General features: G+C 55.2%; 1 protein-coding gene across 1 annotated transcript in view; it reads right to left on the bottom strand.

Annotated features, from left to right (window-relative positions):
• SMTNL2 (smoothelin like 2) overlaps window positions 1-13,968 on the bottom strand; it is a 30,156-nt gene that overhangs the window by 4,607 nt on the left and 11,581 nt on the right. Inside the window, exons 2-7 of the mRNA XM_036757132.1 lie at window positions 6,265-6,352; window positions 4,941-5,141; window positions 4,100-4,175; window positions 3,240-3,407; window positions 2,316-2,433; window positions 1,535-1,686 (exon numbers count right to left, since the gene is read on the bottom strand). Coding sequence (XP_036613027.1) covers window positions 1,535-1,686; window positions 2,316-2,433; window positions 3,240-3,407; window positions 4,100-4,175; window positions 4,941-5,141; window positions 6,265-6,352 — 803 coding nt within the window. The remainder of the gene's footprint in view (window positions 1-1,534; window positions 1,687-2,315; window positions 2,434-3,239; window positions 3,408-4,099; window positions 4,176-4,940; window positions 5,142-6,264; window positions 6,353-13,968) is intronic.

Below are 13,968 nucleotides of genomic sequence, written 5' to 3'. Positions count from 1 at the left end.
CCCTGTCCTTGACTTCGCCTGCTCCCTGATCTGACCCGAACGAGATTACTGACTCAAGGAAACTGAGTCAGCCCAGAGAGCACTGAGGGTCAGTGGGAACCAGTACAGGGATCTGCCCCAGAATCCCTGATCCCCCCAGGGAATGACTGGACAGACACCCCAGGCCTGTGCATGTCCCTGATCCCAGAAGCTTCCTCTGAAGACCACCCATGGCAGCACCCTGAACAAATGCTCTTGACAAGATTCACCCAGTGTCCCAAGCTCCAAGAAGAGGCAGATACTCAGACCAGGCTACCCCTGAGGACAGTACGGGGTGAACCTCCTCTCAGAGCTGCCCCAGCCCAGCAGAGCCAGAGCCACCCTGACCTAGAGGAGCCAGGGCTGCCCCAGCCCGGTGGAGCTGAAGCCATTCCAGCCTAGCAGAGATAGAGATGGAGCTTCCAGCCTGGCCCTCCTTCCCAGTCCTGGACCTCCTTCCTCCCTAGCTCTAAAGGACCTGCAGCCTTGGGGCCATGGGCTGTCTTCTGCCAGCCCCCACTCACTGGCCTTCAGGGGACACAGAGAACATTTGCAGCTTTGGAGAATTCTCAGATGCCTCCAAAAGGCAGCACCATCTGCTGAGCCTGTGCTGCTGGGCTGCCCAGCCCAAGGACAGACTGCGAAAAGGTCCTGGGAAGGCCAAACCATTCAGATGGGCAGACTCACTTCTCTTTGAACACATGACCCCCCACCATGAGGCTAGCATCTCAGTCATTAGCCCATGGATACCCTTCTGCCAGGATCTTGGGCTTCTACCTCACTGTGCCCAGGAGCAGGCCTCCAGGGGCCCCTTCTGCCCAGCCCCGCCATAGTCTCACACACACATACACACACACACACAACACAGTGCCCTCTGTCCAGCATCTGTGTGCACAAGGTGAGGGGGGTGTCCTTCTCCATTAGGATGTAAAATAGAGGGCAGGACTGCCATGCTCCATAGCCCTATGCTTAATTCCAATTCTGTCTCCCCTTGTTTTTCTCCCCCAGACCCAAGAGCAGCTAGCTACACCTCAAACAGGGGCAAGTAGACCGGGCCCAGCAAAAAGATGGCTGCTCTCCTCAGTGCTCGTCTGCTAGACATTCTGGGAGAGAAAGTACCTAAACAGCTAGGACTCCCCAGTCCCTCATGGCAACAGCACAGGACGCATCTGGGGTATTTCCACTGTGATTCGGAAACAGGAATTTGGCCTGCCCCAGCTGGGCTCTCCCAGCCTCATCCTGGCCCTGGCCGAGCTCTCCCGGCCTCACTCTCTCAGCCTCTCTCTCCCGGCCTCAGCCTGGCCCCAGCCGGGCTCTCCTGGCCTCAGCCTGGCTTCATCCTGCTCCAGCTGGGCTCTCCCAGCCTCAGCCTGGCCCTGGCCAGACTCTCCTGGCCTCAGCCTACTGCAGCCCATGGCCATGACTTTGCTCACTCAGACACTATAAGGAAGGCTCTAGCCTGGCCTCAGGCCTCGAAGACACAGGCTCCCCTTCCCTGCTCCCCCCAGGTACTCACTCGGCCATGGTGAAGGCCAGCTCAAAGTTCTTCTTCCGCTCACTGGGGTTCAAGGAGTTATAGTCAAAGGCTTCTGGGAAGAAGGAGTGGACAAGGGCGCAGAAGGCCATGCCATCGCTCCAGCTGGAGGAGAAGTTTTGGAGGTCCACGTGCTATAGGGACCCAAGGAGGGAAGAAGAGTGAGGCCTGCCCTTGGTATCCCAGAAGAGAAAGGGAAGGGAACGGGCCCTCCCTCCCTCCCGTCTCCCACCCCAGGGGCATAGCCTCTTCCTCTCTGCTCTGAGATCAAATCCCACCCCAGAAATTTTGACCCTGGGCTGGGCATTTAATAATCTGTGCCTCAGTTTCCACATTTGTGAAATGAGCATGCTGATGCCGCAATGAGAAGCTGCAAGGCAGGGTGGCTAGGAAGAAGTCCAGAACATGGCAGTCAAGTATTGTCTCTGCCTCCTCCAGCCCTGTAACCTCAGAGCCTCCTTCACCCACCTCCCACAGACAGCCTGCTAGGAATGAGAGGTACATCAGCAGAGGGGGTTTCCTCACTGGGCCTCAAACCTGCCTCCCCAAGTAGCTGTGGGTACCCACTGAGATGCTGTGGTCACATGGCATTAGGGGACCCCAACCCCAATTCTTGCCAGGGATCTTCTTGTTGGCCCCCAGAGCCTCAGTGTCTGCTGCCCAGGCAACTGCCCCTGCCCCACTCCTCCCAGTGCATCCTCAGTGGCCCGTCTTCCCACCTAGCTGTGGGAAAAGCTCTGCCCACTCACTTTCAGGATCTCACCTGGTACCCAATGGTCTTCGAGCGGCACCATTCCAAAAGAATCTGCTTGATGCTGCTTGCACTGGCCACACCAAAGCTCTGTGAGCGTTTGAGCTTGGCCCGTGACTCGCCTCGGCCCCTAGAAGACAGGTCCATGTAGGGCTCCAGGGCTGGCCTTTGCCTTGGGCCTCTCCCCAGCAAGCAGGTGTCCATCCCTACCCCCTTCCAAGGGGATACCAAAGGCCACTGAATCCAGGGCCAGCTGCCTCTGGGCTGCCCTGCCTGTATGTCTGGGCTCGGGAGCCTATGCCACATCCCCAGGAGCTGACCTCCTGTGAAGGGAAGTCAGGGACCCAAGGGGCTCACCTCCTACAAAGGGGAGCTGGGGGATCTCAGGGGCTTGCCTCCTGTAAAGCAGAGTTGAGGGAACCCTGGGGCTCATCTCCTACAAAGGGGAGCTAGGTGAACCCCATGGGCTTACCTCCTATAAATGGGAGCTGGGGGACCCCGGGGGCTTGCCTTCTATAAAGAGGAGTTGGGGGAGCCCTGGGGCTCACCTCATACAAAGGGGAGTTGGGTGGAGGACCCCAGGGGTTCACCTCCTACAAATGGGAGCTGGATGACCCCAGGGGCTCGTCTCCTACAAATGGGAGCTGGGGGCTTACCTCCTATAAAGGGGAAGTTGAGGGGACCCAGGGGCTCACCTCCTACAAAGGGGAGGTGGGGGCCTCTAGGGCTTTGATGTAATGGATGCTGCACAGAGTCAATGCGCCCTCTCTGGCCTCCCCACCCCCTCTTTAGTCAGTCACAATCAACACTGATGAAATGACTTCCACAGGGTCATCACTGGGTGCCAGGAGGGAAGAGCTCAGAGAAAGCTGCTCCTCCAAGGCAAAGTCCCCCCACCCTGATCCCGGCTGGACACGGAAGGGGGGCAGCTCATACTTGCCAGCATCTTGTTCCCATTTCTCCAAGAGCGCTTTGCGGGCCTGAGCCCCAGAGGTCCGTGGCAGTGTCTGGGATCTCACCAGCTCCCTGCGACGCTCCCCCTGCCGATGGCTGACCGCTGGCAGTGGTGGGGATGGCGATTTGGGAGTGGTCGCCTGCTGGAAGCTGGAGAAAGGGCTGCTCTGACCCAGCAGGGAGGGAAGCCCCCTCCCTCTCCCTGCCAGATGGGCACGGTCCCACAGTGAAACCCAGCAGGGCCAAAGGGCTCCTCCCCTTCCCATGAGCTCCCACAGGCAGGAGCAGGCAGGTACTTTGGCCCCAGGAAGGGGCCCTCAGCTCAAGTTGCTGACTGGCCAGACCAGCTTGCTGGCCAGGAGTCACCCTGCCAGTCTGGCCAGGCTCAGAGGCCTGGGAGAAGTTGCCCACATCCCCACCCAGGGCTGAGACCCCAAGAATGGGCCCAGGCTCGGAGAGCCAGGGTAGAAGCAGGTTCTGAATGAGGCCCAAAGAGCCCCTCTCACTCTCAGAGAATCAGGCCAACTCAGAGTCAGCCCTTTAATGTAGTGGCCAGTAAAACCCAGCATCACGCAGACCTCAGTCTTCCCTGGCTGGCAGGCATGGCCTCAGGAGCCCTGGCCAGCCTCCATCAGGCCAGCCCCAGGAGCAGAAGCCCCCCTGCATCATAGTAGGCTCTTTAGGTCCCTGGGGCCAAGACCTCTGTGACAAATGTGAAACCAAAGGCCTAAATGTGTGGTCCAGGAAGGCTGGGCCTTGGGCTGCATGCAAGGTCAGAGGCCATGGTGGCTGGGGGTGGCCATGAGAGGCCATGGGTGGTCCCGGGTGGCCGGCCAGCTTACCTTTCATTGTTGACGAAGACACTGGTCATCCCAAAGCTGGTGACAGAGGAGGACCTGGTGACCCTGAGGCTCTTCTCTGATTGGCAGGAGACAAGACACCAAAATCTAGAGCCCTCGGCTGAGGGAGTGTGGCTGCCCCTCGGAGCTCCCCCTCCCAGCACTACTCACTTTGAGCAGGACCTCTGCCCCTCCCCCCCACTTCCCATGCCTCAGCCTGGGGGAAGGGAGGGGCAGCAAGGGGCAGAGGGCCACCAGAGCTGGAGGGAGAGCCAGCAACGCCTCACCTCAGAGGCCCTTTGCCCCTGCCACTAACCAGCTACCCTGTGTGTAACCCTGGGCAGGGCCAGAGAAATCTTTGGGCTCAGCCAGGGGAAGAGCCCAAGTTCAGTCAGGGAAGGCACTGCCCCTAAGGGAGCTTGTAGCCTAGCCAGGGCTAAGAAGAGCATACAGATAACCAGAATATAATTCTCCCCATTGAACAGAAGGGAAAACTGAGTCTCAGCTAGTGACCAGCCCTGAGTCACACACAGCTGGCATACACTGGGGACAGAACCTGAAGATCCAATGTTAGGCAAACCCCTTCTGTCCAGCCTCAGTATCCCCGTCTGTAAAATGAGAAGACTGAGCTGGATATGCTCTGAGGCCCATTAGTCACCAGGCACTGTGACAGCTGCCCACAACATTTTCAGACCTTGCCCTGGGGAGGAGGGTTTGAGAGCTGAAAGAAGGGGGAAGGGGAGGGTGGGGATGGGGACTGGCAGGGACAGAGGGGTGATCAGTCAGCAGCCCTGCCCCAAGGCTGCATTCCCCAGCCCAGGGCCTCTCCTTCCCAGCTCCCTACCTGGCTGGCCTGAGGTCTTCACTGGCTCACTGGGGCTTGTGCTGTGCCCCTGGCTGGCCATGGGGGCCCCAGAGCAGGTCAGGCTTGGGGATACAACTTCCCCTGAAATCTTCTCTGGGCCCCGGGTGACGGCAGTGACAGGCTGGTGGGGCATGCAAAGAGACAGGCTTGGGGGGTGGGGCTCAAGGGGCTCAGGGGCCTCTGGGGAGAGAAAAGAACGGGTGGGGGAAGAGAGTGAGTGAGGCAGCATTCCTGGCCCGCAGTGTGCCAGAAGCTGAGGCCTCAGCTTAGCCCAGGTCAGTGCTGGGGGCTGCTCCCCGACCTGGTCCTCATCCTCGCAAAGCCCCAAGGAGTGGCAAGGCCCTGGCAGAGGCCAGGATCCCTGGGCTGGCTGGCTCCTCCCCTCACTTTACCAACACTGACCACACCGTTCCAAAAGACAGGGGCCCTGCCTGCCTTCAGCCTACCACCCAATCTCAGATCCTCCCCAAAGGACCACTTTTATCCTGTTACTTCTGTGCTCAAAAACTACCTGGGGCTCCCCACTTCTTACAGCATAAACGCCAAACATCTTCTGCCTGGCATTCGGGGCCTGCCATGCTCAAGCCTTCCCTCCTGATCTCCTATTCCAGCCAGCACTGCCCTCTCAGCCCCTGCCCACCACAGGGCTTCAGCACTCAATGGTCCCCAGTCTGGAGCACCAGCCCTGGCTCCTAGCCTTCTCTGCTCCAAAGTAACTCAACCTTTGGGGCCAGCCTCCCCTGGGAAGCCCTCCTAGACTGAAGCACACTGAACTCTCCCTTCCCTGGGTTCCCTCCCACATGGCTCATTTGGGGACACTGCTGGCAGTTTCTGAGTTTGTTCTCTATGGGGTTTCCTGGGCTGTCCCGTCCCTGCCCCTCCCTCCAGGGCAAGGTTGGCAGTGGAGTGAGGCACAGGACTGGGCACACTGCAGTCTGGCCAGCAGTACCTGCTGGTTTGAGGAGATGAGTGGCAGCCCCAGCCTCTGATGGGGCAGCAGGGCCAGCCCCCTACCTGACAGAGAATCCCCTCTCCAGCAGCCAGCCAGGGGGCACACAGCTGCTGCACAAAGACCCCTCTCCCCGTGCAGCCTGGGCCAGCACCAGCTGCTTCCCCCCATCAGTCTTGGTTCTGCCCACTCTGCCCAAGCAGCTTCTGAGGCCTCACCCCTTCTACAATCCCTGCATGGGCTATTCACCCCGGGCATGGCTTCCAGCCCACTCGCTGGCCCAAGAAAAGCTGGAGGAAGACTATCCAGGGAGGCAGCAGTCACCTGGGGCCTCCCTAACAGCTGCTCACTCACCAGCCACCACCTGATGCCCGTTCTCCACAACTGAGGCACTGGAGACTCTCTTTACCTCTGAATCAGCCCATTCTTCCTGATCCAGGCTCTGGAAAGACACAAAACCGTGTGTCTGTAATCCCACCCTATACCAGAGTCTGTCCTGGCCTCTCCGGGGTCCCCACAGGTGCCCTGGGGCCGGCTGATCCTCATCATAGCCATCCTGTCCTTTAAGGAGGACAAAGCAGTCCAGAGGGAAAAAGCAATTCCAGCTACAGAAGGGAGGGAGCCAGAGGAAGAGACCGAGTTAGAGCCCAGGCTAGGGTTCTATCAGACCACAGCCTTGTCATCCCATCTGTTCTGGGTGGGGGTGGGGGGAGGAGGAAAGGACAGGGGAAGAGGGAGCAGAGGGGGGAGGGGGGAAAGAGGGGGAAGAGGGGAGAAGGTGGAGGGGAGAAGGAGGAGGGGGGAGGAGGAGAGGGGAAGGAGGTGGGGGAGGGAAGGGGGGAAGGAGGAGGAGAGGAGAGGAGAAGGAGGACAGACTTTTCCCAACTCTCTCCAGGGAGAGAATTTTTAAGCAAAGAAGGGATAGAGGTTGTCAAAAAAGACAAGAGTTAATGACATACAATTCCAAAAGCTTCACCCAAACCACAACGGTGCAGCTAGAACACACAGAAACTTTGCTGGAAACAAGTCTTAGCACCACCACCCAGACACCACAAAAGCACAAATCAGAGCGGCAGCTCCCCAAGGGCAGGGAGGTCTCTGGCCTCTCTTAGTATCCCCAGCACTTCATTGTAGGGGCTTCCTAAAGGCCTGTGGACTGCCACTGAACCACCTTCTAAGCCAGCAGGTGGTGAAGCCACAGGACCCTCCTCTCTCTGAGAGGTGGGCTACCAGGAGTCACTGAGTCAGCCACTTTTCCTTCACTACTTGGTAACAATAAAACCTAAAAACAAAGGCCAGCCTACTGAACGGTGGGGAGTGGGCAGCCCAGACATGTACTGTCTGCAGGGTCTGATGCTACTTCCCACACTTCCTAGCTGCATCAACTCCAAACAGTGAGGACCCCGTACTCCTGTAATATCAAATAACTTGGGACTTTCTTACTGTTTTAAAATGATTAAGTGTCTTTGAGTCTTATTAGGTGCTAAGCCTATGTGGGTATGAAGCTCCCAGTGTCCTAAGGGGAGGTGCTAACTCCAGAGCCAATCATAGCAGCCTAAGTTGTGGTCATTCAGATGACGTTTGATGACATCTGAAATGCGATAAGAATAGAAGACAGAGCCATTTGCTCAGGGGCTCTTACTCTTGGTGGCTCGACTCCAGGCAGCCGTAACTAAGAGCCCTCCAGCTTGTAAACCTGGATGCTGGGACTTTGTTAAGCTCTGGTAACTATGTATTGGGATTTGAATCAGATAAGGTCTGTCTGTCGATGTTTGTACTTTGTATTTTGCTCTGAAGTTCAGAGTGCTGGCTTTTTCCCCTGAACTAAGTGAATGGTATTTGTATGCTGGATTAAAGTAAACTTGTCAACCCCCTAACATTGCTTTCCTTAGTAAAGCAGATCAAAAGAACCTGGGCTTTTGCAGCATGTTGGTAGCGTGCTTATTGTTGGGCTTGTGTTGGTCTTTCAACCCCACAGCAGCTGCTAGCCAGATTGTTGAAATAACTCCACCTTCCCCTGGCCAATGGGAGCCAAGTGCTCTGCAGGCTTCTGCCTCCTCCTCAGATCCGCTGGGCCTGAGCAGAACGTGGCCTACAGAACCAGGCCACCACCTTGGCCCTCCAACTATCCCCACATGCACCACCTCAGTCAGGGTGGCTAGCCTGGCTAGTCCACCACACACGCCCATCCTGACAGCCCCTGGGCCCAGTTCTTTTTTCCTACAACATGATATGCACAACGGGTGGTCCACATCTATTCTCATGGCCTGGAGGCCAACATATCTGCATGTGGTCAGGCTGTCCTCTAAACATTCTGCTTCCACTGCTGTGTCCCTCCCCAGGGTCAAATTCTCCCAACATGACCAAAATCTCCCTACCTTCAGCCCAAAGCTGTGGGAACCCCAAGATAGCCCCTCACCCCACAATCTCACAAAAGGGGGAGAAGGGGAAAACGGCCTGGTCTGGGCCATCTGCCCACTGGGGACCCCACTCAGAGGAGACATGTTCCACTGATAAGGGTCCTAGGGGACCTTCTCTAGCTCCCTGCAGGTCCCAGAAAGGGCAGCCAAAAGTTATGTCTCAGATTGGACTGCTACAAGAAACCCCAAACATCTCTGTCCCCTTGGTGTCAGGTCATATCAAATGATGCTGGCAACAATGGTCTGTCATGTGAGGCCTGAAGACTTGGGTCTATGGAGGTTGCCAGTGGGACACCTACTTCTCAGTTGGTTCATTTGGGAATGGCTTAGCTCCTTCTTTAGCCCAGAGGCAGGGCCCGCTGGGATAACCCTCTCCCACCCCACCACCCCCAAGTGACTATTTAAAATGACACTGTTTGGAGCCTGGTGCTAATGCTGGTAAAGCCTTAGAAGAGAATCATGGATGGGGAGTGTGTGAGCACCGACCAGAGCGAGCCAGTATAGATTGACTGGGAACAAGTCATCCCAACTTGTATCACGCAAAGTCCCAGCCAGATACTTAGATGATGAAAACAACAGAAAACAGGAACATCCTTCCAATGGAAAGGGGTGACATTTTCATTTTAAAAATAGAAATTATTGGTGGAAGTATTTGATTACACAAAAACGAACACTTTCTTTAGAGGAAAAGAGTATAGGCTGAGCCTTGAATATATTGATGGCTTAGAAATAACATTCACAAGGAGCTGCTAAAAACCCACTCTGGGGCAAGACCCACTCTGAGACATGCAGACTCTGTGGGCTAGAAGGACCCTCAGTGGCTGCCCCATGCAGCTTCGCCTGCAAAGAATGCAGGCCCCTGGTGAGGGGATGTCCAGCCTCTGCCAGAGAGGGCCTCCTGTGCCCTGGTGGCACACTCACAGGCTGGTGGGCCTTTCTACAAGTCATCCTGCTGGTAACATACCTGGGGAGTACAACTCGAAGGATGTTGGTGGCAGGAACATTTCTTATAGAAGGGGGATGTCCGCTGGTTGTGGGTTGAGGAAAAAAATGGGAGCACATCCACAGATTCGTAATATAAAGAGACAGGTAAGGTGAAGAGAGCAGAGGCCAGCAGTCAGCAGCCAGGCCCACACCAGAGACATCCGCTCCGATGGAGCTGACCTCAAATACCTAATGAAGGACGGACAGGAGCCATCCCACAGGAGACTAAGGGAGGGCCTGAGAAGCTGCTGAGGACCCGGAGGGAGGAAGCAGGTTAAAGAGGGGCTGGGGAGTTATTTCCATTGCTTTTCTAGATTTTGTGGGCTCCCCCCTCCCAGGGACCAGCACAGATGCTGGCTCACCCTCTCCTCCTCCCACTCCATCCCTAGAGTGGCCGGTCATAGGAATCGGTCACAGGCTTTCACTGGGCCCACCAGCCCTAGCCTGTGGCCACTGGCAAGGCCTCCTCAACACCCCACCCCCCAAACAGGCCAGGGAGGAGAAGCTCATCTAAATGCAGGATGGGGGAGGTGACCAATGGTTACTCTAGCCCCTCAAAGGTGTCCTTCCATCCCTTTCACCAGGAATATTCACCCCCCCCCAGCACCCAGCGCAATTGTTTCTGTCCCCAGAGACTCCAAAGTGCCTGGCATACAGTAGGTAGTTAATATATGCTTACTGATTGGCTGAGCCTTTATATTTAAGTGAATTAGGCTGGGCAGCTGGGTCTAGAAGAGCACATTTAAATGCTAATGAGCAATCTCTTGGAGTTACTCAGGTCCAGTCAGGCAGGAGGCCGGCTTTGGCCAGTGCTAGAATTGTGCTGGGCTCCTCACAGTACCCTTAGCTCAGAAGGGCTGACCTAAGCAGGACGAGGGGAGCACTCCCCACCCCAATTTGGAGCTGGTTAGGTACCCACTGTGGGTGGTGTGAGTGCACCGAGGGCCCTACTGGCTGTAGAATCTGGGTCCCCCAGGGCTCTCTTTGTCATGCCATGGGACTGGGGTTTCTAGGTCAACCACATTGACAGGCTGAGAGGAAGGTTTCAGGGAGATTCTTAGGTATGACACTTCATTTTTCTTATAAGAAACTTCACCTTGTGGGTGACATGTGTGTGTGTGAGAACGAGAGACAGAGAGAGGAGCGGGGGAGAGAGAAAAGAGAAGAGGGAGGAGGGAGGGAAAGAAAGGTAAGAGAGAGAAAGAGGAGGTGAGGGGACAGAGAGAGCAGAAAGATAGATGGGGGATGGGGGAGGGACAGAGAGAAACCCAAAGTCTCTGTTTATATCCTTTCTACAAATACTGTGATTAAAGAAAATCTTGAAAATAAGATTAGAAATAGGTAGGCATGCCAGAACAACCAGCTACACTTCCATTTTAGAGAAGATGACCAGTGGACAGGTGCCAAAAGGCATCTGATGGGGCCCTGCTCTACTGCCTTGGGGTAGACTCCTGCCTTCAAGGAAGGACAGGCAGGGCATAGCACAGTAGCTGAACTACTACAAGGTGACTCCAGTGCTCTCCTTGCTGAAAGACATAGCACTGCCAGAGGTGCAGACCAAGCAGCCCCATCTGAACGTCACTGAAGGAGAGAGAGGAAGCCACCAGGAGAGCCTTGGAGGTGGATTTCTTCAGTAGATGAAGAGATGATGGAGACCTCCTGAGCCAGAGGGGAGGGATGGAGGGAGGAACGGAGAGATGGAGGGAGGGAAGGATGAAGTCTTCTTGAGCCAGAGGGGAGGGATGGAGGAAGGAATGTAGAAATAGATGGAGGGATGGATGGAAGAAGGCCTCTTGAGCCAGAGGGGAAGGATGGAGGAAGGAATGGAGAGGTGGAGCGATGGAGGGATGGAGACATCCTGAGCCAGAGGGGAGGGATGGATGAAGGCTTCCTGAGCCAGAGGAGAGGGATGGAGGGAGGAATGGAGAGATGGAGGGACAGAGGGATGGGGATGTCTTGAGCCAGAGGGGAAGGATGGAGGCCTCCTGAGCCAAAAGGGATTAATGGATGCCTCACTCAGAGGGGACAAACATTTCCTGGCTAGAGGTGATAGACCTGGATGCAGAAATCATCTTCCTCATCCTCAGCATGAGATGTGGCCAAGATGGGAATTTCCTTTGCTTGATTTTGTACATGTTGTTAGGGTTTTGTTCACTTTCTTTTGGATGGGGGGAGTGGTGGTGAGGGAAAGGAGAGAAGATAAATGCTTATAAATTGAAATGTTTAATTAAAAGAAAAAAGGGTAACAAGAGGGCTTCAAAGACAAGAAAAGCCAGGAAGGCAGAGAAGTGTGAACTGGAGGAGGAAGGGCCAACCAGACCCAAGCTGATGGGGAGGTATTACCTGACATTAACAAGAGGGACTATGAAAGACACACTATGTGACATGATCTCTTTGTGATGGAGAAGCATGGAAGGCTGCCCAGATGCTCACCAACACCCCCTTCTGATCGTTATGTTCATGTGTGCCCAGATGGCATAGCCAGAAGGAATCACCTGGGGCCATGGGGGTGAAGGCCAGGGCTCAAGTGAGCACAGATCTGAGCAGTGAACAGCTGGTTAAAGATGAAGGTCTCTGAGGATGGGGGTGGGACTTCCAGATACAAGCAGGAACAACAGTGGCTCCTAACCAGGGAGGGAATTCACCTAACAAACACTGGTAAAAAAAAAAAAAAACCCTTATTTGCCCAGAATCTTGCCAAACCAATCACAAGGGGCCCAAACTGAATGGGAAACAGGAGAAACCACTCCAGAATGCCCTCCTGACCTCATCCCAGGTCCTCTGATGCAGGACCCCTTCACTAATGCACCAAGAAGGCACCTGCTGGGAGAAAGGCAAGCTGATGTCCTAAGTCACAAAAAGGAGGGACTTGGTGGAGAGGGCAGGGCAAGAGGCTCAGGGTGTGGGCAGGGCCCCCACACCTGGGTCTGGGGAGCTCCCATGCTGCTTCCTTCAGGAGGACTGCCTGGAGCAGGTCTTAGACCCAGGCCTTCCTGGTTTTGAGCTCAACTACCCACTCTGCTGCTCCACAGCCATAGATCAGGAACAGAGAATGAAGGATAGTCACAGAAAAGAAAGGGGTAGCAGGACAGGTGTGAGGAGAAGCAATAGTGAGGGTGTCTCAGAGGTGTGTGTGGGGGGGTGATTCCCCAACAGTCCAAAGGGGTCTGGGCAGCTGGACACCAACCCTGCCTCAGCTCAGCCCTCAGCCTTGCCAGGGCTAGCATCACCCCACTCCATGATCACCCCAGGCTCCCTCATCTCCTTCCAAGAGGTGGGTCCTCATCTAGGAGGCTGAGGAGCAGACCAGGAAACAAAAGGCCCCACCTCCCCTCCTTTGTCTGAGCTGTACTGGGCTCGGAATGCAGACTTTCCTGCCCCTTTCAGAGCTTAGCTCCAGGGAGCTCCTGCAGGGAGCTATCCTCACCTCCCCACCCCACCCCAATTCCATGCATCTCATTTGCTTTGTTGTTACCCCCACCCAGTAAGAATGCAAGCTCCTTGAGGTCAGGGTATTGTACCCCCAGCTGTATTGGCAATCAAAATGGGCTCTTAGCACTTAATTCAACCAAGTGCCCTTGAAGAGTTTGGCCTTTATTTCCTTGATTAAATGAGGAGTCCTTGGTGGCCTCCTTGCCTCAGGGGAGGGCCTAGTTTACATATGAATTTGAGTGACACGTTTGGGACATCAGAGGCTTTTAGACCTCCTGGGTTTAAGTCTCCTCTTTGTGACGATTCTAGGTCACGTGGGTGAGTGGCATGTGTGACTCACCCTTGACCCTGAAAAAGATATAAAACCAGGGGTTGGCTTTCTCTTTTTCTGGAGCTCTGACCCACAGCCATGGTGGCTCGAGTGACTCTGGGCCAGCCCTTGTCATGAGCCCCCTGGGCTGAACTTAGATGTTAACTATGAATTGTATTTGGTCTGTCTGTTGATGTTTGTAATTTGTATTTGCTCCGAAGTTCAGGGTGCTGGCTTTTCCCCCTGAACTAAGTGAATGGTATTTGTATGCTGGATTAAAGTAAGATTGTCAACCCCTTAGTTGCTTTCCTTGGTAAAGCAGATCAAAAGAATCTGGGCTTGCAGCATTCTGTGTGCTGGTTGTTGCTGGTTTTACATGCCCCCACCCCAGCCCCACAGCAGCTGCTAGCCGGATTGTTGAAACACCAGCACACCAGCGTGTGACTGTTACACATGAGGTGCTTAATCATTGCTTAATGAAACAAATACTTGTTAAACTGGACCAGTGTACTGGTAGTAAAGTCAGCTTGGTACAGATGCCTGAACTTGGGGAGACTGAGCCCAACAAGAAGTGGCAAGGCGGAGCCCAGGGGCTGCAAGGACAGACCCCTTCCCAATTGGGAGGGGGGTGAAGGTGGGGCTGGCAGTCAGGGCCAACTCATGCCAGAGACTCCCCATGCCACAGAGAGCTGTCAGTGTAAAAAACTTGGGATGGACGGATGGCTGGCTGGCTGGATGGATGGAAGGATGCGTACACATGAATAAATGAATAAAAAGATAGTAAAGTCTCACCATGTGCAAAGACCTGGGCTAACCTTGATGCTCTAAGACCAAGCAAGTGAGTCAGCCCCTGGACACAAAATGGAGGGTTGGACCCCTGGGGAACAGGGTGGAGGGCGGGGAGGATTTGGG

Source organism: Trichosurus vulpecula, chromosome 4 (assembly GCF_011100635.1).
Source record: "Trichosurus vulpecula isolate mTriVul1 chromosome 4, mTriVul1.pri, whole genome shotgun sequence".
Taxonomy (NCBI): Eukaryota; Metazoa; Chordata; class Mammalia; order Diprotodontia; family Phalangeridae; genus Trichosurus; species Trichosurus vulpecula.
This window is presented reverse-complemented; position numbering and strand designations above follow the sequence as displayed.